At 37.2% G+C, this 25,453-nt stretch overlaps 1 protein-coding gene across 3 annotated transcripts in view; it reads right to left on the bottom strand.

The window, feature by feature from the left end:
- Window positions 1-1,285: 1,285 nt before the first annotated feature.
- The window catches only part of deptor (DEP domain containing MTOR-interacting protein), a 31,169-nt gene continuing 7,001 nt past the window's right edge, over window positions 1,286-25,453 (bottom strand). For 2 of the 3 annotated variants that reach the window (XM_058393443.1, XM_058393433.1), the window contains exons 3-10: window positions 24,555-24,733; window positions 23,982-24,105; window positions 19,690-19,868; window positions 13,521-13,703; window positions 10,443-10,580; window positions 6,624-6,694; window positions 5,849-5,953; window positions 2,627-2,755 (exon numbers count right to left, since the gene is read on the bottom strand). In XM_058393443.1, the coding sequence (XP_058249426.1) occupies window positions 2,627-2,755; window positions 5,849-5,953; window positions 6,624-6,694; window positions 10,443-10,580; window positions 13,521-13,703; window positions 19,690-19,868; window positions 23,982-24,105; window positions 24,555-24,733 (1,108 nt within the window). Of the gene's footprint in view, window positions 2,540-2,626; window positions 2,756-5,848; window positions 5,954-6,623; window positions 6,695-10,442; window positions 10,581-13,520; window positions 13,704-19,689; window positions 19,869-23,981; window positions 24,106-24,554; window positions 24,734-25,453 lie in introns of those variants that run through there. The other variant, XM_058393451.1, reaches the window with a different exon arrangement.

Here is a 25,453-nt window from a genome sequence, read left to right as displayed (position 1 = left end):
TGTAATCAGCATGAAGCATCCGCTACTGTTTATTTGGCCTCAAAATCCCTGAAGGAAATGATCTAAAAACGTTTTTAAATCAGGATTCATCTGGAGATGATTTATTTATGATTTTCTATTTATTTATTTATTTTTTTTAAAAAAAGATAGAAATGAAATGATCATTAAGCAGTAAGGTGAAGACATGCAGGACTTGTTTTAACACCACTCAAAACAAAAGACAGTTCTGTGTTTCATTCAAATCAAGGGGTTTAATAAAACATTTCAACAGACAAGATATGATTTTCAAAAAAAACAAAAAAACAACACACATGTGGTACCTTCAGCTTATTTCCCTTACAAACTGTAGACAGATGCACTTTTAGTGTATAAAACATTTGCTATGATGTATCTGTACATTTTCTGCACTCGTGAGCTGTTACTTTTATATCACTCCTCTGTCTATTCCCCATTATGTGCCAGGGAAAACATGCTCGATAGTTTGAGTGCTTATTCCCAGAAATAGAAAGCTGATTGTCAGTAAGAATCAGTTAAAACACCTATATCACAAAGAGCTCTTGAGACAAAAAAGTGTCCATGTTTAGTGAAGAGAGTTAGGTGATCACCAGCCATGAGGATTAGCAGCAAAATAAATGTCATTAAGGCAAAAAGCACTGCAAATTCAGTGCCATCTGTGGTGCCGATACTTCCATGATGTGTCATCCATGCAACTAGGAACATCATTACAAATCCACTGTGAGTGAGATTATGGAATATGGATCTGAAATGGATTGGCTGTGGAAATTTCTTGGATGCACTTGTTTAAGAGAAGTATGAATCATACATGTGAGTCCAACGCTGCTAATTTACCCTCAATAGATTTTTTCAGCTGTTACCAAACACTCCTTACACCTAATCTCATGCACCGAACCGATTCAGATTCCACGCTTCATTCCCTAAACATTAAAATCATTCTTTAAAAAAAAATGTGCGTTTCATAGCAGGCTACACTTGCATACTTTGGCAAGTGACATCAAATACTACTGTATATTATCGATCATTTTTAAGACATGAGACAATATGGCTATCATATATTATTATTAATATTTAGAACATTGATTATTGAGGTAATCTTTTACATTAAGGTTTCCTGAACTAATATTATTGAATGCATTAGTAGCCGTAATTTGTTTTCAGCATTAATAGACTATACCAATTAGAAAAAACTTGGGGTTTATACTTAAATAATAAACCAACATGTTAGTGAATGTTAGGTAGTACAATTTATGACTGAGATTGAAATTAGATTTCTGTAAAATGGCCACATTTAGGAACACGGAGTAATTTATTTCTTTTTTTTTTTCTCATTTCTGTGGACTTATTTTTAGTCAAGGATTCAATGCTGTCGTATTAAATTAGCATTTAAACCTCAGTTAAATTACTCAAGAGTATTAATGCTAGGTTTAACACGTGTGACTTGATAAATGAAATAAACACAGGAACCTTAATATGAAAAAATATGTTACCACTATTGCTACTGTATGTTTCACATTATGAAAGAAGCTTAAAAAAAAAGCTTTCCAGTTGCCTAGCAGACGCTTTCACTTTAACTACACTGTCAAAATTGTCATCCTAGCAAGTGAAAATATCTTGATAGATCGGAAGGAGTAAAACATTGGTTAGCATTTCCTTTTAAAAATAGATAGTCGTGATAATTTTGCTCGAAAGAAGCAACATTTTCTGCTCATGAAATAAGAAACTTGAAAGAAAAATGAACAGATTTAATAATCTTATATTTGGGTAAATGTAATCTTATCATAGAGGGTCAATTTATTCTTTTCAAGATATTTTCCTGTGCTAAACTGACATTTTTCTGCAGTGTAAATTGGTTACAACATGATGATGTTTTTAAACGGGTCCTATATTTACTTACAAAACTTGAAGACCTATAGAAATCAGATACAAGTGCTCTTCTTTTGAATGTCAACATTTTTCTTCATTAAAGTTTACGGATGCAAAAAAACCAAAACAAAAACATGACATATTTCTGACACTGCCGAGGTAAAGCTTTTCCCTTTTAAATCCTAATGATAAAGAACTTTCGGGTGTCTCAAAATATGACCTATTGACACTTAGCCCTGAAAATGTGTGGAATTGACACTTTGTTATCCATGCTCGACTGCACTGCAACACTGCAACACAACAGTATGATATTGTTAGCCTTGCTCAGCTACACATAAACCTCACTCAAGCCTAAACGAAGCTATTGGTCATCACTTGAATGCTACACACAAAAAGTTTCGGAATGGATTCCCGTATTCAAGAAGCATATCATAAATCTAGGCAGAACAATTTCTCCAATCTGTACACAGTTTGTTACGATGGCATGACTTGACACACTTCCCTTTTGTTCCTCTGTCGGAGAATGATGTGATGCGCAGACAGGAAGTCGTGTCACCGAAGTCACCGAATTTAGAAGTAATAGTGATAAGACCACTGACATGACTGGATCTCTAGAACATTCTGCTGAAGATTCCACCAAAACAGATTTTCACTGACACTGTGCACAGAGGGGGAAAAAAACAAATGACTGATTGATAGAGAAATAGAAGAGGAAAATAAGGAGAAAAGACTGAAGAACTCGTCTTTAGTTCCACACCTCTTCCATGACCTCCATGACCACAGTCCTGGGTCCTGTGAGGATGAGGTTACTGACGGTCCTGTAGTCCAGATTTAACACATTCAGCCCATTAACCGACACCACAAACTGACACACCTGGAGAACACAGAGCAAGCCAATGAGTTACCCAGTAGAAACTGGGACTGAAGGTTCATGTAATATTGTAAATAATTGTTAAAGCATGTGACTAGTGGTTGGTTTTCATATAATAAGACATATCATGATGTTTCTTGCAACTTAATAAAGACCAAATATTAAGCATCACAGATGTTAGATATTTCAGTAGTACAGTTATCTCAAACATTAATAAACAGGAACATCCAAAATGTGATGGGAACACAAAGGTTTCAGAGAACATTAAGCCAGAATAGATATGTTTTAATGACTTTTTTTAAATGTTGGAATATTTCTTGTTAATGTAAAGTAACGTAGGACCATGTAATTATCTATCTATCTATCTATCTATCTATCTATCTATCTATCTATCTATCTATCTATCTGTCTGTCTGTCTGTCTGTCTGTCTGTCTGTCTATCTATCTATCTATCTATAATGACATGCTCTTAAATACTTAGTCTTAAGTCACATGGTGTTAAATTAGGTTAAGTTAAGTTAAGTTAAGTAAACACATACACAATTACACTATACGGCCGAATGTTTGTGTATATAACCTCCACTCTTCTGGGAAGGCTTTCTGCTAGATTTTTGGAGTGTGACTGTGGAAGTATGACTGCTATGTGGCAACAAGGCAACCACAACACATATGGGTGTGATGGTCAGGTGTCCATAGACTTAGCCATATATAGCACATATTTATTGTTTCTCTGTGTATGCAAGCTCAGCAACTGAAAAGGGGAAGAGGAAGGGAAAAACACAAAAGCCCAGATTAAGAACAAAGCCTGAACTCGACTGTGTAAATTATAATGCGATTCAATTAATAACATTTAATTAGCAAGATATAATGTCAGACAACGTGGAAAGTTTATTTTAAAAAACTATACATTTAAACAAAAAAAATTCTGATAAACAGAATAACTTGAACAGTGTGCTGAAAACACAGGAAAGTGGGTGTGATAAACTGGTTCTAATTTGCGTGTGAGCAGGAACGTTAGACCCTCATTGTAATTACATCAAAATGCTGAGTTGCTAGACTTGGCGTGGCTCCAGCCGTAATCCAACGACTGTCACACAGAGGGTTAATGTTAAGAACCTCATCTAGAGAACAAGGCAAACCACCTACAGTGTCAGTCCTGTTAACCCTTTCTCCTCTACTTGATTTGAGATTATAATAAAATATAATCTCGATATTTGGAAAAGGTTTTTCTTCAGATAATTAGATAGATGACGTCAAAGACTAGTGTTGTATTAATTCCATAACGAGTACAATTCTTCAGAAATAGCTGGCTGGTTATTATGAGGAAAAAAACAGAGGTGGGTGATCCACACTAAACTGGTTTTGCAGCAAGCTAAACAAAACACAGTCAGGAAAAATTAGGCAACTCTCTTCATTTATTCTTTTACTTATTTCTATCTATCTATCTATCTATCTATCTATCTATCTATCTATCTATCTATCTATCTATCTATCTATCTATCTATCTATCTATCTATCTATCTATCTATCTATCTATCTATCGTGAATTACTAAGACTGTTCTGAATGTCCATCTGTTATGAAGGTCCATTTTGGAAACTTTTCTATAATGTAATTGTCAATTTTAAAGAAAACTATGTCTAAACTCATATAGATTCTGACACTGAGTCAGGATAAAAAAACAAAAAAACAAAACAGTGAGACATGGAGCACCTGCCAGCTTTATATCCCAGAGAGCCGTCATGTCTGTGGTACCTTCTTTAAGTTATACAGTCTGAGCTAGTCGTCCTGGAGTACCTTGCTTGCACTCTGCATGCAAGGTAGGTTGTCCTTAACTTACACATGACAATGCACAAACCTAACAATCTCTCTCTCTCTCTCTCTCTCTCTCTCTAAATTAAAACTCTCTACTTCTTCTTGCAACCATGAAGATGGCTTTGGACTGCAATTTTGCTATGATAGTTTTAGGACTGCAATGGCTTCAAATCTAAGAATAAATGTCTTGGTTACGCAGTTGCACTCTGTATATATTACTCAGCCATATAATAGAAATTATTTAGAATCACACTATGACTTGTCACCCAGATAAGTCTAGTTCCTCTCAAGGTTTCTTCCTCATATCATATCAAGGAGTTTTTTTTCTATGAAATACCCCCTTTTTTGCTCTTGACTGCGCTCTCTGATTCATTTGTTAAATTTACCTCCTGACTGTCAGTCATTTATTTTATTTATTTATTTTATCTCCAGACTCGGGCTGGACAGAGTCAACAAAGAACTGCTTTCCAACTTATTTGTTAAGTGTCTGATAATGAAAGCTTTCAGGAAACACTTCCAATACAGGCTTGTACTTAATGTATGTCCTTCATCAAGGTGTTCATAAAGGCACTCACTAAGATTCAATGATATCAAGAAATCACCTCAGAATTAGTTCAAATTCACCTCTGAATTAGTTCAATTCTCCTATATCATGTCAGGGACATGATGCCCATTTTGAAAGTCAATGCATTGTGTGAAACAATAGGGAGTAAATCTTATTTTTTAACCAGTACAATCACAAGCACTTCTCTCAAAAATAACAATAATAACAATGAAATAATGTGGGGGAAAAAATCCCCCAATTTCATGTGCAAACACAGCAGAGCCTTTTCCTGAGAGAGAGTGTATTGTTGCAGTCTGCAAACATGCTCTTATGTAATAAACATTCAAAATTGAAGGCTAAAGGGGAAGTTATGCAGTTGCAGAAGCATAAATTTCCATTAGTCCTATGTGTGCCCACACCACACACACACAAACACACACACACACACACAGACACACATGCACACACACACAGTGGTTATCTAAGGAAATTTGACTAAATCCTGCAGGATGAGGAAGCCACAGGTTATGCATGGGTGTTCAGGGTTAAAATAATACAACAAAGTGGGTTAAGATACTAACAGAATTATGCAGACTTCTTCTTTTTTAACTTTACATCTGTGACCTTTTTCTAGGCTGCTGGGCTTATGTGTGGCTAGTGGGTTAGTATTTAATGCTACTTCCAACTCAGTGTATTGATAGTAATCTGTGATCTCTCTAGGTGTCATGGTTGCATTACCTTCATCCCTGCTGCTGCAGCAGGTCCACTGGGGTCAACAGCCTGGATGTGGCAGGGTTTATTTCCTCTGACCACAAAACCCCATCCCACTGCATCACCTACAATCTGAACACACATACACAATCAGTTAAATAACCATGCTTTGTACAGCACTTTCACTGAGACATGGATGGATGGATGGATGGATGGATGGATAGATAGATAGATAGATAGATAGATAGATAGATAGATAGATAGATAGATAGATAGATAGATAGATAGATAGATACTAATTGTGCAATGAGATTTAATAAATAAATAAATAAATAAATAAATAAATAAATAAATAAATAAATAAACAAACAAACAAACAAAAACAGTCCCATGCAGATCCTCAGTTGAGACTAATTACTCTATGAATCCAGGTGATGTAACAAAGGTTAAGAAACTGTAAAACTGTCAGAGACAGTTTTTTTTAGTGTTTTTCAGAGTTTTCAAGGTGGTAAGGTCCATTTAAAAAAACCTTTCAGTTTAGGCCACACCCACTTTTCACTACAGATGTGCACATTTAGAGCACAAAACTGATAGAAATACAGATAGTGTCATCAGAGTCATGATAAATCTGCTCTATTTCATCCCAGTCTAATTCCGCTCGGGTTCCATGTCATGATATAGAAAAGATTTTCTTTTGGAGTGAATCACATGCTTGTGTGAGCTGAATTATAAATAAAGGACTTTTAAATTTGGACTATTTTGTGCTATTTTGTGGACTATTTGTGAAACATACGTGACTTACAGTGAATGTCTTCTTTATGAAGGTGCCTCCTGGAGTCTGCAGCTCCTCTGGGCTTACTTGTCTTTTCAGCACTGAATAAGACACACACACACACACAGAGACAGAGAGAGAGAATGAGAGAGAGAGAGAGAGAGAGAGTGAGAGAGTGAGAGAGAGAGAGAGATAAGCAGGGTGTTATAGGGTGCGGTGGGTCTGTTTATGGTGATATTAGTTATGCACATCCAATGAGTGAGTCACTGCGAGCAAGTAAAAGTGCAACTACAGCTACTAGAATGATTCACGAACAAATATCAGCCTCAAATCACACGCTGGTTTCAGTTATATCATGGCAAATTAGTGACAAGGGAGAGGATTTTAGCTATGACTATAGTTTTGCTCCTGATCTCTCAGTGTTAGCTAACATACTAACTCTGCTTATAGCTGTCACAGCACAAACTGCTTGCTAAACACACTGATTAATTACACTGAGGGAAATGAGGTCTCATTCTTGCTGCCGCTGCTTATTCAGATTTTAGATATCATAAAACTACAGCTTGAAGCTTGCTGATCCTAACAAGCCTTAACTTATATAAATATAAGAGAACAGATAAATGGAGTATGTAGGAAAGTATAAGGTGAAAGGAAAAATTCTAAAAGTAAAGCAATTTAACTAACTTTCTACTACTACTCACAGCAGATATTTGATGTTTGATATCTAACTGATGTGATCAGTTTAGCAGCTTGCACTGTTGCATTTACTATAATTTTGGGGGTAATATTTTTTTTTCATGATCTTAAATAAAATCAGTAACCAAGCTTACACTTACTACAGAACAAATGTAGAGAGGTACATTTACCTCTATGTACACATTAGGCTTTTTCTAAAATAATAATACAAAAAAATAGATCTGTTTTATGGTTTAGTCATTAGGACTGCATAAAAATGGGTTTAATTTGAAATCCTTTCTAATATAGAACGAAATTCTGTTTTAAGGTCCTACATAGAAGGACACACAAAGGAGTATTTGTACGTTTATCCTTTTTTTCTTTTTTACTGCATGTCATTTGAGGAAGTCCTCTTTGAAAATGTGTAATTGATATCATGTTGGTGTACCAAAAATCCTTAAATCAGGTCTTACAGTTATCAATTTTACCCAGTGTACAACCCATATAGAAGAGTCTTATACTGTAGTGTATGGATCCAAACAGTGCTGTGTGTTGTAAATGTAGGAAATGAGTGTCTATAATTTAATCAGTGGAAGAAGAATCAGTCTAATCTCTTACTCTCCTCATAAAGGTGGACTTGAGCCTGGCTTCCTTAAGTGTACACGTATACAGCTATTTATGAGTTATAGGTTCATATTTATGCAATCCCAGCACTGAAGGAGCTGCAGCATATTTTAGATTTGAAGTGTTTATTTAGTTCTTATTAATTATGGGTGGAAAACTGAGGCACTCTGGGATTGGAGGAACAGAAAGGCCAATGACCAATCAGAAAAAAGGTGCATGACTGCCAAACCGAGGCACACACATGCTCGCTCGCTCTCTCTCTCTCTCTCACACACACACACACACACACAACCACACCAGTATTTCATGTCAAAGGTTTACAAGACATGCAGTGGAGTGTCTGAGCCATCAGCAAGCAAGAGCTGCTTTTTCCAACCAAACACCACAACCTTCCCTCAAAATGCATATAAGTAAAGGACACTGAAGTGATTTTGTCCCATGGGAAGTTTGCATTGCTTCAATTGCTCTTCCTTCCCAGTGACCTAATATGAGAGCAGGAAAGAGTATGTAGTGAAAAGATGATTTATTTGAGTTAAACCCATGGTTACAAGCCTGCTTGGAGAGTCATGGGGACTCATGGTCAAATTTGGTGTGTGTGTGTGTGTGTGTGTGTGTGTGTGGAAAGTGCTCAGTCCTGAGTCTTTGCCTGCTGGCTGTGCTCTTTGCCTTTCAGGGACTGAATGTGCTTGCCAGATACACACACACGCACAGATCCAGATTTAACACACTGCCTCTTCAGAGTTCAAGGAACTGTAATGCACACATTAAAATAGAGATAAAGAAAGAGCACAGGACAGAGAAACCAAAAGGCAGTGTACATTTATTAAGAGAGCTGACAGCCATACTATACCAAAGAACCCCTCACCCTTGGTTCGAATTAAGCTCCACCACATATTTTCTAACCTACGCAAATGCCACAGTAAACTGTGCAACAATTCAGAGCAAAATCAGCAACACTGTTTAACAAGAGGCCCAGGCTCCAAAGTTTGGCAGAGACTCAGATAGGAAAGGAAGTCGTTTATGGGGAAAAGAGGCAGACTCCACTTGGGATTTCTGTCAACATTTTCATTACCCAATTACAATGCAGTAGAACAGAAGGGGATGTGCTAATATGACTTTTATAGCCTGAAAGCAAATATACTAACACCCTCCTGACCCACCCAGGCAGCTTTGCAGAACCCTGTCTAAGAGAAACAGTCATGGCTGAATGCATTTCGGGGTACAAGATTGTATTTCTAGACATGGTTCACTGATATTGGTTGTATGGTTGGTTAGAGCTGAAAATATCAGTAATAAGAGTCGGTCGGTAGCATTGCTGCCTCACACAGTGCTGGTTCAGGTCCCTGTCTGTGTGGAGTTTCACATCTTTAACCCTGTCTGTGTAGGTTTCCTCTGAGTTCTCCAGTTTCCTCTCAAACACATGTGAATAGTCGGATTAACTACCCTTAAGTGTGAATGAATGAAGGTGTGAAAATGTGTGCACATGGCACATTTTATATACTCCCAAGGTGCTTTTCTGCCTTCTACCTAATGTCCAATCTGACTCTGACAGTATAAAGGCTTAAGGGAAAGAGAGTTTTGAAGATCATAGATATAACTTCTGTGCTATCTAGACCTAACGCTGCTCGGAAGGCAGTATGACTATTCTGATCCTTCAGCGGCCAGTTCATATATCACCACCCTGATTATATCACTGACACATAGTGGACATGCTGTGCTTGTTCTGTGCTAATCAAAGCAGAGGCAAAATACTGACCTAGCCGGTAACATTCGGGTTAATCTGCTGAGATCTCTTTGTGTGTGACATTGAGCTTGATGGTAAAGAGATCTCTTTCTGTGTTTATTTTTATTATACAATCTGTGTCTTCTGTATATACACCTTACACATTACATACTTCTGCACTATTGTATGGCATTTTGTAGTGTGTTCACACTGCAAATCCCAACAAGAAAAAGTACCCAGATGATACACACATTTCACCTGAATAAACGAAGTGTGGAATGTTGGAGACTTCATGCACTTACTACTGCACTTACGTTGCTTACATAGGGGAAGAGGGGCAGGGGAAAAAAAACTTTCAAGATACTCTGGTGGACAAAACATCTTAGAATTCTTTTTACACATCATTTGCATGAATTATTTTTCAACATTTTAAAAATTCCCCATATCCCGCTAAAGCTAGTGGCGTCTCATTACATGCATGTGGCATCATTTGCTATCAGCTTATACTTCCAGGTAGTAAAAAACATTATTGTTCAATCTGAGATGATATTACCCCTCTAAAATTCATACACTAGATGGTAAAGTGCATATAGAAAGTGCATAGTGTGTAGTATGTCAGCTTGCTAGCTTGATACCGCTAGCTTTGTGTAAAGCCAGACTTCTTAATGATGCATGACATATGCTTCCAAAACCTCCCACCAAATCCAACTCAGCCAAAAACATACAGGTTTAGGGTGATGCAAACCTTTTACCTGTGTGTGCAGTGGCATGATTCATTGATTGTTCTATGATTAAGAGAATAATAAGATTTTAAGGATTGCTCTTACCAGATTTGGGGTTGCAGAGCACAGGAGGACTGCTACTCAGAGTGGGACTGCTGCTGTAATACCCACTGCTGCCACAGCTACTGCTCATACTGCTGCGCCTCACTGCAGATACCACCTTAATCTCTTTAGTGGGGCTCACTTGAGTCAAAGAGAGAGTGAGAAAAGAAAAGGAGACTGATTAAGACAGGGAGAAACACTTTCAGCCACACAGACAGCAAATACACCTACACTACCAAAAGCACAAGCAAACCGATTACGCAGTACATCCTGGAAATATGTGTTTTACTTTCCAAACAGGAAATATCAACACACACACACACACACCACAATACTACACTACACTAAACCTGAGAAGGGCCTCTCACAACAGCCTCAATTGGATTCTACAAGCTGTTGGAAACATTTCTGTGAGATTCTGGTCATTGTTGATATGACTGTATCACCTGCAGATTTCTGCAATTCCTGCAGATTTTTCACAAGCACTTTCATGCTGTAAATCTTTTTTTTACATTCCAAAGGTGATCTAATGGATTCAGATCTGGTGACTGGGAAGGTGACTAAAGATCACTGAACTCATTGTCATGTTTATGAAACCAGTTTGAGAGACTTTTGCTTTGTAACATGGTGCATTATCATTAGAAGATGGTAAATTGTGGACATGAAGTGATGCTAATGATCAACAACAGTACTCAAATAGTCTTTGGCATTCAGGTGATTATTGATTGGTATTAATAATTAACAAATAAATTGGTAGCCCAAATTGTGCCAAGAAAACATACCCCACACCATTACACCACCTCCACCAGCCTGCACTGTTGACACAAGGCAGGTTGGATCTATGGAGTCATGCTGTTGATGCCAAATTCTGACCCTACAATCTGTGTGCAGCAGAAATCAAGATTTATCAGACCAGGCTACGTTTTTCCAGTCTTCAACTGTCCAGTTTTGTGAGTCTGTACCCAATGCAGCCTCAGTTTTCTGTTCTTGGCTGTCAGAAACAGTGGAAACTGATGTGGTCTTCTGATATTATAGCAAGGTTGGCGTTGATGATTTTTCTGCTCCTGACAATTGTACAGAGATGATTTCTGAGTTACTATTGCCTTTCTGCTCTCCCAGGAGAGCATCAGCTGATGTGAATGTTACCTGAAGCTGCTGGACTCTATTTGCATGATCTTATGCATTGCACTGCTGCCACATGATAGGTTGATTAGATAACTGCATGAAAGTGCACATGTACAGATGTTCCTAATAAAGTGCTCGTTGTGTATATACTGTACTGATTACTGACCGTTACATGTATTATGCGTAAATGCACACATATCACATATGTACAGTGGTGCAGTTCAAGAGAGTCTTTGTTAACTAATCATGCAAAGATCATGTGACTACTCACTATAGTAAGTATTCTTGAGGCTCAGTGAGTTATAGTAAAGAACCACTACAGCTTCAAGCAGTACTTGTAATAGCACACACACACACACCCAATGAAGACAAAGGTCATAATCCAGCAGCTTGAAAAGAGGAAGAGCAGAGGCTCCCTCTAACCACACACTGATCTCATTTCCTCTGCTACAAAATGTTGTAGTATGTTGCAGACCCCCTTCTTTGGCCCCTACAGCACCCTCTGTCCAGCAGTCACATACAAAAAAGGGCTTTTATCACAATTATCCATTACTGCTCTCTCCATATTAAGAGGGGAGTTAGAACTTTGTATGACTCAGTAGAGTCATTAGTTATCGCTAGGAGTTATTACAGACTGTAAATCTGTCCTGCTTGGCTGAAAGTGTAAAGTAAGACAGTGTTAAACAGTAGGTGGTGGGTTTCACACATATAAGAGATGTCGGTACACTAAGAGTTGGCAAAATAGCACATTTCTGACTTTTTACTTCTAGTAAACTGAAAGTCATTGGAAAAAAAAAAATTGGATTGAAAAGCAAATTCAATAATCATCAATCAAAGTCAACTTGTTCAAATCTGTCTTCTTTACTTTAAACTCTGTGCAAAATAAAAATGGAAAGCATTCAATGTGTTCCAGGGCTATAAAAACTGATAGCAAGCAATGGTGGTACAGTAAAACAAGTTTATCAGGCTCTTTCACACCAGTGGGGGTTTGTATGCAAGGTTTTATCTTCATGGACAGAAAAACGTAAATTTTTAGTCCCTTTGAAATACATTATAAAATATAGATCCCTTTTCACTTAATGATTACAGTTAATGTACATAAGCAAGCTGCACCTTTTCAACTGAGCACTCACTGACACATTCCGCATTAAGACAAAGTAATTGAATTTGTTTTGATTTTACACGTCTCTCTATGCCGCAGTTGTTTTTTTTTTCCTAATGTTATAACTGCACTGAAGCAATTGCAGTAAAGAGACAACCCTGTAAATGAATGATCTGTAATGTAGAGGCTGGGAAATTCAAGTTAAATAGCGCTCTTGTGTATCCAGTGTGCTTGTCTGTACATGTCTGTGCTTGTCAGCATGACGATGATAAGGTTGAAGTAAAGAGGGCCAAACAAAGCTCCACAAAGATTTATAAATATAGAAACCTTCAGTTAAGCTTCTTGAATGGTTAGCACTGTGTCAGTGTTCCAAGTTAAGTCCTTGAGCCTCTTTTTATACGGACAGTTTACTTTGAATGTGAATTATGTGAATGGCTGAAATTCTTCAATTCTGATTGAAGGCTATTGAGTTATAATCATCTACACCGAGATATGCAATGGTATCTTGTCATGTCACTTGTGCATTCTGGTGTATTGTAATTAAGTATACAACAAAGCATAGTTTTCAGGCATTAGTTATCTGTCCTGGTAATAAGTCAGCTATCAACCAGTTTCACCAGTAATGGTCAGGAAAAAGATCAGTTACATCTCCATTAAAACTCTTCATCTTAAACCGTGTAGAACTGGCTGGAGAGATTTTCTATTTCTCTACTTTTAACCACAAAAGGGTGTGTTATTGTTTCCACTATTGACCTAAACGCTGAAAAAGTACACTCCAAGTGTGCTACCACACTGCTCTTAACAATAGTAAAGATGCCCATTACTCTCCTATTAACCCACTTCATCACACTGACCAGAGAGGAAGCTGTTGTTGCTGATCTCCGTGTTCTGTTTCCGCAGACAGAACGGGCTGTCGTGGCTCTCTGGAATCACCCGAGTTCGCTCATTCAGCAGCTCCATCAGTCTCCGCCGGCGCCGGAAATTCATCCGGAATTGAAACAGGAGGTCACCATCCGAAAAGTGATGCTTGTTGGTGACTGCGATGAGATAAGCATGAATTTAAGGTTAGTAAAACAAAGATTAGACAAATATCAATCATTTTTCACATGAATCTTAAAATGGCTGTGTTCACATAATCCAAAAAATGTTTTTTTTTTTTTTTTATTATTGCTTAATATTCCTGTTGCTGCAGTTACATTCCTTTTTGCCCATATCTTTTGTAAAGATCTGAATGTGGGCATTTCAAAAATAGAATTATGGTGTTATATAATTCAGTTCAGTAGATCAGGACAGCATAGAGAGGAAGTGCTCTGTGTGTGTGTGCATATATATATATATATATATATATATATATATATATATATATATATATATATATATATATATATATATATATATACACTCATGCATGTGTGTGTGTGTGTATGTGTGTGTGTGTAAGCTGAGGTTTGCAGGCATTACAAAAATGTTGCCAAGTTAGTGTGTGTCCTCTTTCACTATTTCATTAGGACAAAGGCTGCTTTACACTACACTCAGACCAGTTGTCCTCTACCCACTCGCCTCACACATCAAAACACAGCAGATAGCTGCAAGAATCACATGGTTCTTTTACCAGACTCCCCAGGCCATGTTGACAATACCACCAAACACAAAACTGCAAACACACAGACACATGCTGGAAAAGCAGAAAATGCACTCTCCCTTAAACCGTTTTCACGTGACTAAATGTGTACTGTGCCCTCTCATTGTCATGCTCATTAATGGCTCAACAACTGCACAGCAGCACAACAGGGCTGCGGCTGGTACGACTGCATTTACAGCCAGCAGATTTACAGTTGCATTCCAGCACTGTCTAGGTTCAGATATTGTTGAGCAAGCATATAAACCGTTTGTGGAATGAAGCCACAAAGAGCAGTCAAAAAATCTTACAACTATAAATAACACCCACCCATATTTATTTTAGGAGAAACGCCCAGCAGGACATGTTAGACTATATCTTAAGAATCCTTCACAGTAAGATTAATCATAAAATAGTTGAACATTAAAAAGGACTAAACAATAAACTTAAATCTTAAAAGGTAATTCAAAGGACTGTTATCTCATTAAGACCAAATTACAAATAATCCTAAATTGTTGTTGCTGGAATTTAAATGTGATTTGAGTTTAAGGTTTTAATGATTGCTGAGTTAGTGAGGGATACAGTCACCTGACTAACTTTATACCTTTACAGATTTGAGAGTGCAATGAATGTTTGCTACCCTGAAATCAGTTAAAAAATACTGCAAGTGATAAGGGAATCATCTTTCAGTCATCTCTGGCATCAAACAAAGTAGATCTTGATGCCCAAAGCATCAACAGGGATGCCTCTGCTGCCAACAAGTCTAGTCATTCTTGTCATTTTTCTGTATGCCTTAAAATAGCTTCAGAATATACTTTGACATGTTTGGATCAATGCCAGAATCAGTTTATCTGATAGGATCAGTTCAGTGCAAATCCTGTTTTTAACCATTTATTTTTGTCCCATTGCACAAGAATTTCCTACGGATGGACATCTTACAGGAGGCTTAGTTACTGAACATGACCATTTAAGTAACAGTTTGCATGATAAATAGGAAAAAAGCTGTAATTAAAAACTACACTGCATATATTAGCAAAAGTATTCGGACACCTGATTATCACACACGTGTGGACATTGCTGCAAAGTAGGAAGCACACAATTACCTAGAATGTCTTTTCTAATTGTTTGAGTATTGCCTGTGCTGGAACTAAGAGATGCAAACCTGTTCCAGTGTGCAAATGCCCCTGTGCACAAAGTGAGCTCTGTAAAGGCATGGTTTGCAAAGTGTGGAGTGGAAGAACTCGAGTATCTGCACAGAGCCCTGACCTCAACCCTACCGAACACCGTTGGGATGAACGCTGACTGCAAGCCAGGCCTCATCATCTAATATTAGTACACAAACTCACTAATGGCCTTGTGACTAAAGTAAATACTTACAGCAAAACTGCAAAATCAAGTGCAAAGCATTTTGAAAAGAGTGGAGACTGTTATAGCTTCAAATACCAGGAATAAATGTCAATGTTTTTTGAATTGGATGTTTCTTACTAGCATAAACCCCAATCATATATGAGGCATAGGTGAAAATGCATTATAACACTAATAAAAGGTCTTTTCCACCACAAGGCTGACCAAGCGCTTTTTGATGATGAATGAATTAATTACTTGCTCATAGCAGGAGGAATGAGGTCAAGCACTCAAGGTTGTTAACTATGAAGCATCCCACCACCACATCCAATGGAAAAGCTGACAACCAAAGTATACATAATTTCCTACATTTATGGAACTATACACAATCTTATATACAGTAAACATATGTACGGTAAACACGTAACAAGTATAGCTCAGAGAACATCAATGTGTCATGGGAAAATAAGCTTGACGTCATAACACATGTCCTTTTAACACTAATCCAAAACAGCTCTGCAATCAGAACTGCTCTCAATTAGGCCCATTCATTGCTGCTTACATGATTGTTGGTTGTAGACTTCTGTGCGTTTAAAATGCTGTCCATCCAAAATCCATATTAAAACGTTTCTGCTCATCCATTATCTAAGCAAGCAAGATGTTTTCTAGTCTGCTTTGCTAGATCATCTCAGAGTATTTTTATATATTCAAATAAAATGTTTTTTTTTTCAAATGATATATTTCTATAATTCTTCTTTTATCCCCATTAATAAGAGTAAATGAGAAAATCATCTTAGATCATGAATCTAAAATGACAGACACTTGCACAAGTACTTTGAACTCTCTGATATTAACTGACACCCTGGAAGCCCCGCATCCTTCCTGTCCTTCATCTTACATTGATATTGTTTAGTTTGTTGTTCTTGTCTCCTGCCGATTTTTCCCACATGAAAGTCGAGCTGATGCTGTGTCCTCACTTTCTGTCAAAGCAAATGGAGACAGTTTCGATTTCCCCTCAAAGCGCCCTGTGGTTGCCCGAGAAAAGGCTGTATATATGTGTGTTACTGTTTTCACCTTGTATGATGTGTTGAAAGAATATACTGAAAACATACTGTTTATATATGTATACTGTATACCCTCTTTCTCTGGCCCAACATCAAAACCTCACCCCCCCCGGGACTACATATAGTTCCTCTTTAGGGTTGTACTGTAGGTCTATATTTGGCCTTGCTGGCTTTGGAAGTCATGTGACTTCTATATATGTATAGAGATTGTCCTTTTAGAAAGATACTTGGAAAATGATCGACATTTCTGCAGGTCTACCCTGGATATAACTTCATTATACGCGCACCGTCCACTTTATTAAGAACACACTTACACCTCCACATTCATGCAGTTATATCAGCCAATCATGTGGCAGCATCACAATGAAAAAACACGTGCAAATACAGGCTTCAGGTAATGTTCATATCAAACATCAGAATAAAGAAAAAGTGTGATCTCTTTAACCATGGTATGGATGTTGGTGCCAGATGGGCTGGTTTGAGTATTTGAGAAACTGCTGATCTCCTGGGACCAACAATCATGCCATGGTTGAAGTGAAATTTGAGACATCATATTTTTCCCATTCTGAAATTTGATGTAACATTAACTGAAGCTCTTGACCATGATATCTTCATGATTTTATGCACTGTGCTACATGAATGTGCAGATGTTAGTAATAAAGTGGATGGCGAGTATAAATCTCAATAGGGATTCTACCTGGTGTTGTTTCTTTCCCTATATATTCTAATAGAGCCAGTGTCACCTACTATACAATATATTCTAATGATAACTTTATTATTTTCCCCTCATATGGTTTACTCTGTTCCGAAACTCAACATGAAATCTGAAGGTTAAATGAAAAACAATCTCTGGTATCCCAGCCATGAGGGATTTATACAGTTTCCCCATAATATCCTTTAAGTCTTTATTGATTTCTGTGGTGTGTATTACAATATAACAGCTGAATCTTTTACAAGAGAAAGTGAATTGTTTTGTTTGCACTTATTTATTTAATCCTGTGGTTCATTTCGGTTAGATTTTCTACAGCTGTCATAGATGTGTCTTCATATCAGAGTTATGTATGAATGTAGAGTTTCAAATGTCCATCTTTTAAATGTGTTATCTCTCAAATATAGATAAGTTGGATCCTGGATTGAAACCATGCATCTATGTGGATGACTTATGATTTTAGGATCAGTATTCATTATTTATCCAGTTCTATGAGCTGAAATATTATACTACTGTTGCTTTGATTTAATAAGACAATATACAAGATATGTAACAGAAACAGAGTGTCTAAGTCTTGATGCCCCAATATTTATTAGACTGAGTTCCGTCATAAAACAACACCTTTCTAGCTGTAGAGCATATTATCAGATTTACCAGATGATGATTTTGTACAAGGCACATAAGTCGTGTCTGTCCTGTAAGCATTACCAGAGGACGTGAAGACAGATAAAGTGTTATGTAATCAGCTAAACTGAGACTAAAAGCACAGTCAGTTGCACACACAATACAGTATTTGCTGTCCCATTAATAGAACTGCATTTTGTTAATGAATCATTTTAGGTTTTTTAATCGGACGCCTGATTGCTAATAGAGTCGAGTCAAAAAAGGCGGTTTTTGTGGCCTGCAGCACAGAAGCTACCCTCACTGAACAAAAATAAGAAATAAAAATGGTAGATCTCTTCACTTTTTTTTTGCAGAATGTTTTCATGAATGTAAATTCATGAGCTTGTCTGAAACACTGCGCTTTGCCAGGAAGCACTCCAGTGGTATGTCCATCTGTTAGAGATCATCACTGACTCTGTTACTACTACAGAGTTCTGGCAATAATCATTTTCGAAACATTTAAACCATACACAGATTATTTCTATTGTAATTCATTAATAATTCATAACTACAAAACGTACATGATGAAATATCTATACAATAAGGACAAAATGGAGAAGCCACAAGTAACAGAAACTGTGAATTAGTGTATATGAAACTGTGCTGTTCAAATAGCTCAAAAGGTTGCATTTCCCTTTCTGATGAAGATATAAATATCCTATAATGACTCACTGGACCGCCATTTATAACTCCCTCCAACCTCTTTCATATATTCTCTACCAGATCCAATACTTTCCAGTACATCTTCCTGACATCTGTTACAACTCCGTAATTTTCTTTATTAAATCGTTGCCTGTTTTTCCTGACATCTCTGCAGTACATCTATGGTTTTAGGTAAACCAAATAGGAACAGAACAGGCTAAATGGTTTTGTAAGAGAAATCTTACTCAGAGACAGCTTCCTTAAAACTGTCAGTATATGAACAGGATGGAAAACACATTTGTCAATTTTTTTTCACAGAAGTCACTATTTCTGTCTTCGGTTCTATCTGCTTTTTTTTTTCTTTTACCATCAAGATACACAGGTTTCAGCAAAATTTCTAGTCCAATTACATCCCCAAAATTTGGGCATTAAAAAGAGGAGACAATTTTCTTTTTTTCCAGATTTTGCATTTCTGTATTACAGACATTATCCATTCTATAATCAGCCTTTTCCTTTCCCATGTTTTGCAATATATCATACTTCAGAAATGCAGAAACTCATTCATTAACTGCCTGGCCACTGCCGCTCCCTCAAGAATGGGGCAGAGAAAGTCATGCCCCAATGGGGCATTAGTGCTTGTTACAGTTCCTATTTTTAACCACTAGGTTCAATGCTAACTCTATGGAGTTGATTAAATGGGGCAGTGAGTGTGCTTCCATGTGATTTGCATCATCTAGAACATCTAGAGCACAGGGTCAGCTACTAACCCATAGCCTTCACCACTGAGCCACCACTGCCTCCAAATTAAAAGAGGACTGACTTTATGAACATTAACATTTGCTTTATGGCTGGTGTAAATGCTCCATATGGATGAGCAACCACTAACTGAACTGCTATTATATAATTATAATTCAAATATATATTATATAATTGAAGTTGAATTGAAATTCAACTGCTGCCATCACCAGTTGAATTGCACTCACCATGCTGAATGATTCCATGCTCCAGCAGTCTCCGTCCAAGTTGCTCTGCCTCCTCTCTGGTGGTAATTTCTCCCTCCTGCAAGAGCCAGTCAATAAACTCAGAGGCCACCAGTGTGCGCTCATAGGGAATGTTCTCCTCCTCACGCGTCTTTAGAAGGCTGTTCTCTGCATTCATCAATCTGGAGACAAAATGAGTTGCTAAGGTTATAAAATGCCAATAAGCTCTGACGTTTCTCCACCTTTTTGTTCTATTCAGTGCGGGAGTGAACCTTTCCCACACTTTAACATATGATGCAATAATAGGAAATAATGATGGTAATATTGTAATTGCAGTTATTAAGTGTGATTAACAGGCCATTTCGGCATTAAAGCCTATCATTTGTCAGGGTGTAGGAAAACCTATGATTTGGAGTAGTGTCCAAAAGAAGAGCCTCAGTTCATAGCAGCTCATAAGTAATGCTGTATCTGTCTACAACTAACTGCCTGGCTGCTTAGTGCAGCAGTAACAGTGAAAACAGTGCACTAATTTCAGAGATTAGTTGGTCTCAGAGGGCTCAACTGTAGTTCTCTGTTTGCAATTATGGCTAAAAAAGGATTGTTTGTAGCTTCTGAAGTGAGGAAGTGAGGTCATTTTCTTCTTTTTGGGAAAACAAACCAGCATTTGCTGATACTGGTGTGTCTGCTGTGAAGTTACTAACCCCTGATATCCACAGTTTATTATGCTTTATTATTCAGAAACTGTTATGAATTTTCCGGTATTCACTATCACTGTTAGGAAATGTACACAATGTAGGAATAAAAATGCTGGACCTGCTGAATGTTAAAATGTGTTTAAGAGCCTTTTGCCTGTGCTGTTTTTTTTTTGTTTGTTTGTTTTTAAATAAAATGTCTGTAAGACAACATTCATAATTAATGTCAATCCCAGTGCCAAAAAATACAAATAATTCACTGTCAGATTACAAGTCAGTGAACATATCAGCAGCTGCAGTCTGACATCAACCACACATCAACCAGGCAGACTTGAATATTAAAAAAGCATGGAATGCCATTAAATCAAAAGGAACCATTTTATCAATCTGAACTGCTATAAATTTACATTTTAATCATGATTTATTACCTTAGCTGTATTGTCATACATTAATTTGTCATCGTTTTATTTCTAAACATGGGGAAGGTGTAAGATCGCATGATGCCTTGAAATGTAATTAGGATTTAATGTGATATTTATTAAATTGCTGAGTGATTTTTTTTGGCAGAACAAACATTCCAATTATGTCTATTTATACTTATATAGATGTATAATATTTACATACAATGTTGACAACATCAAGCACAAAAAAGCCATGTATCTTATACATCATAATTTAAAAACAACTTGATATATTTAACCCCATAACCCGTCTTCACTCTCATAACAACATATCCTATTAGTTTTATATATCCTAATATTGTTGCTAAAAAAAATTAATAATGGTCAGAATTAAAAAGATATATAAACCTAGAATCATCTATATAAAGCGTCGATCAAAAGCACATATTATTTATATGGACTCGCTTATCACAGTGTTGTACAGTGATATCCAACCTGCAGCTGAACAATCATGACCTAATGACTGACCGTGAGCAATGGAGATATGCAACCTGCCCTACTTTACCCGACAGCACTTTACAGGCCATTTGGCAGGGCACCAGAGCTTTGAGAGTTTAGAGCAATGTAATACATTTTCACACATTAAGTATCATGATGAGTTCCTGTGGTACTGTTGTTCTATTAACAATTAATTCAAAGGTATAATAAGAACAACTTTAAGTTGTTTTTTTTGGGGGGGGGGGGCAGCCGTAGCTTTGCTTTCTAATCAACCCTTTAACTAACCACCAAATATATCAGCATTTCAACTCCATTCATTTTCACTTATGTTGGAATACTTATTAGCTCTTTTGAATGACCAAGGGATTAAGATTTTCTTTTTGCTCTTTGATAGATAAGATAGCTAAGATTGCTTGAATTTCTAAATGTTGCTCAATCATAAGGGAAGCCTGTTCACTGTTCCATTTAACTCCATAGAGTTATTAATGCAGGAACTGGGAAGAAGTGCTAAGCCAACTGGGGTAAGAATCACACTGCCCCATGTTGAAAGGAGCAGCAGTAGACCGGAAATAAAACATTTTTTATGCAAAACTGAGCTTGTTGAATCATACTCCTCAGTCTCAAAGACCTTGTTTCATAATTAAATCTAATACATTCCCATAAATAAAAAAAGTGTAAGTACATCTCTGTTGAAAGATAAATTATAAAGAACAGAAGGAGAAAGGAATGGGAATTATAGAGTGTATAATGCTGCAAAGGTTGGGTCTAGGTCTGTCAGTAAATTATGCTGCTAATTAGTTCTACAGACAGAAATACACTAGAGATACAACAGGAAATCATGAATCCAAATGGGAAAAGGTCACAGTGTGTATTAACTTCCTTTCCTTCTTTTTTTTTCTCACAAACTGTGGGTGGTCACAGTAACACAATGTCAGATATCAAATACAAAGTCCAGGACAGGAAACATGACAAGCAACAGTTTAGGATGATTAATCTTGTTTACTTTGGATCAGGTAACAAAATATTTACAACTGGATGGAATTCTGAAGACAAGGTCATCCCTAAGTTGATTTAAATGTCACACATTTACTCAAATAAAAATCCTGCCTGTAGGCAAAGGAAGTCTTGATCTTGAAATGCAGTACAGGAGCGGGTATTGTGCAATTTCTGTGGTCTTTTATGATTACTACTTGTCACACTATTTGAGATAATCCCAAAAAAATACTGTCTAAATTCTAGAACAGACTGCGTGATAAGTGTGTTCTTCACCTCATATTACATAATACTGTAGAAATTATATAATAAAGGTAAGCCTGTGATTAAAGAAAATTATGTTCTCAACATAAGATTCTTTTCTTTACTCAAGAAAAGAAATGTATGCTGGTGATGTTCTATTTATCAGTTTGAGCAAATTGTTATTTTAAAATGATCACTCAAATATAAAAACGTTCATAGCTGCTTTATGAGACTTACGTAATCATGTGCTGTCTTTCTACTGACAGCTTTAGACAAATGTCATAGCACTGAGATTTTAACATTTCTGAGACTGCCAGACCTTTATCATCGGTTGTTTTTATTCATAATGGCAATAAAATTCATTTCACATATGCATTCTAAGACCAGGGAATATAACACAGCTTTCCATGCCGAGCACAAGCACCAATGTCACTGATGTGATTATGCAAAAGAAGCCTGAAATATTTTGAGCAGCACATGTCTCCTGCTGGACTTCATTTGGATTCTGTTACACATGAGTGGAGCTGAGCACAGAAGAATGGCTGGATGACGGCAGGAGAGTGAGGCAACGTGCTGCTCCTTCTGGCTCTGCCCCTGCTTCAGGACAATCCTGAGACAGAGTCTCTTTCTCCTTTAGTCTGTACAATTCCACCCATATATCACAATGGTACGATATTTGTGAGTCCAAACCTTAAGCACCTACTAACCAAATTCTTAAAGCTGTGCAAATATGTCACGGGTCAAGGTTTAAAGGGAGTCTGAGGAAGAACTATATCACAGTGCTCTGGATGTAAAAGAGCAGCCTGTCCTATCCTCTCCAATTCCAGTTCAGATCTTCATGAAGGCTCATCATCATTATCATTCATTATTGCCCTTTAAAATAAATGTCTCCTTTCACTGCCTAGAGAAAATCTTGACTAGATTGTGCAGGTCCCAGCATTTCTGATATTAGCTTTGGCACCCCAAGGTGCCTGATTTGACCAAGAAAAGCCATTTACAAATAATTAAAAATGATCTTTTGCTAAATAATACTAAATATCTTGTACTACATTGTATTTTGAATGTGTATATCATTGAAGCTAACCTAGCTTGCTTCATGCAGAAATTCAGAAAGTCAGATATCAGATATAAAGATCAAAATATTCTCCAGGATGTTGCAGTAGACAAGTGTCTGTGGTTTCATGAAGAAAAAAAAAACATTAACAGGCAACAACTTGCAACTAAAGCAGCCACTGATTAATGAATCAAGTTGGCACAGGCCCCATCTCTCAACCTGCTGGAAGCCTGTGTTTCTATGGATACTGTTAATTTACCAGAAAGAACCCAAATGCACAACAACAATATGTACCAATACGCCTCGCAAATGGAAAACAAAAACAAAGTGCAAGGCAGCTGAGATTGAAAACCTGACGTGACCATGGTTGTTGCAATTATTAGTTTAGATTTGAAGAAGAAAAAATGGTTTTACTTCTCATATATCCTTTGGCCTCTCATGAAAACTTTAGCCTCGCTGTCCAGAGGAAACGTTCCGTCATCTTTCCTGAAGCGGTAAAACAGCTTCATGTCTTTGAACTCCTTGTGCTCATCACAAACTGCAACAGACAAAAAATAAACACTGGGTCAACATCTGGAGGATGAATCGTGAATTAACACCCACCACTGAGAATACACACGTTCCTTAGTCTAGTTTCGTGACAGCTGGTGATCTGTGTGTAAAGTACAATCTAGAGCTATTTTTGTCATTTGACTGATGGATTTTTAACCATTTTATTTGGTGAGGCAAAGAATCCAACCATAAATGACTATTACATGAAAGGATCATTTTGAGGCAGAAAATGATTGTTTGATTTATTGCACTAACCAATAAGAGTGGTTGATGACTCATGTAAATAAAGATTTTTTGTGGAAAAACAAAATGGTTCGTCTATAACTTTACTCCAAATCATTTCTGGCACCTTTAATTTTTTAGAGTGTATGTGTGTATATGTGTGAGTGTGTTTCTTTACTTTATCTAGTTTTGAGGAACTTGAGAAGAACCCACCATGATGGATGATACTTTGTTCCAGCAACTTCTGCATGATCTTGATGGCCATATCTCTGTCTGTGGCCTCCTTGTGTTCGATCAACCAATCAATAAGCTCCTTAGCTACAAAGCAGTTGGGGTAGGTACGGAGATGATGCCTCCGGTCTTTGATGACTTTGCCCTCATGAAGCCGCAGTCTGAAAAATACCACAAACTGATGTACTAAATGGCATGATGGCTAGATTTTAATATTAACAACATGAAGCTTGAGCAACTGTTGGTTAAGAGGGCTTTCACACTGGCAGTTTCATCTGAAACAGATCCCATAAAAAACTGATAATGTGAAAGCTTTTTTAATGTGGACCAGAAAAAACACTGTGGTACCAAACCTGAGACGACATGTAGGAGGTGGTGTGAGTTTGGTTGCACTGGAACTGTGCCACAATTTCTGTGAACGTGAACTCATAATTGGGTCTGCACTTATTCAGAAAGTAAAGTAACTGCGCATTGTGTTTAAACCGATGACGACTTCATTAGCTTCCACAACACGTGTACCATGAGTGGCAGAGGTATGTTGTGGGACACAAAAGAGGTGAGGTGCTTTACTACACATAATGGCACCAAAAAAAAAAATCCCCAAAACATGGTAAGTTCTCTGCGAGATAGAAACAAGTGATAATGAATCCAGCCCATGCAGGTAGGGGGATCTGGGAACAATCATGCACAGACTGGGACAGCAGCAAACATGCAGAGTGTAAAAACCAACCTGCATGTGCAGTGATAAGCATAATGTATATTTGTATATGTATTAAGAGGAAGAAGAGCCGGTATAGCTGGTGGTGTTTACACTTCTCAATAACACTGAAAACGAAAACAAACTATACCTCATTATTTTTCTCCAGGAAAGGAGAAAATTA

Source organism: Hemibagrus wyckioides, linkage group LG01 (genome assembly GCF_019097595.1).
Source record: "Hemibagrus wyckioides isolate EC202008001 linkage group LG01, SWU_Hwy_1.0, whole genome shotgun sequence".
Lineage (NCBI taxonomy): Eukaryota > Metazoa > Chordata > Actinopteri > Siluriformes > Bagridae > Hemibagrus > Hemibagrus wyckioides.
The sequence above is the reverse complement of the archived record's forward strand: the minus strand, read 5'-3'. Positions and strand labels throughout refer to the sequence as shown.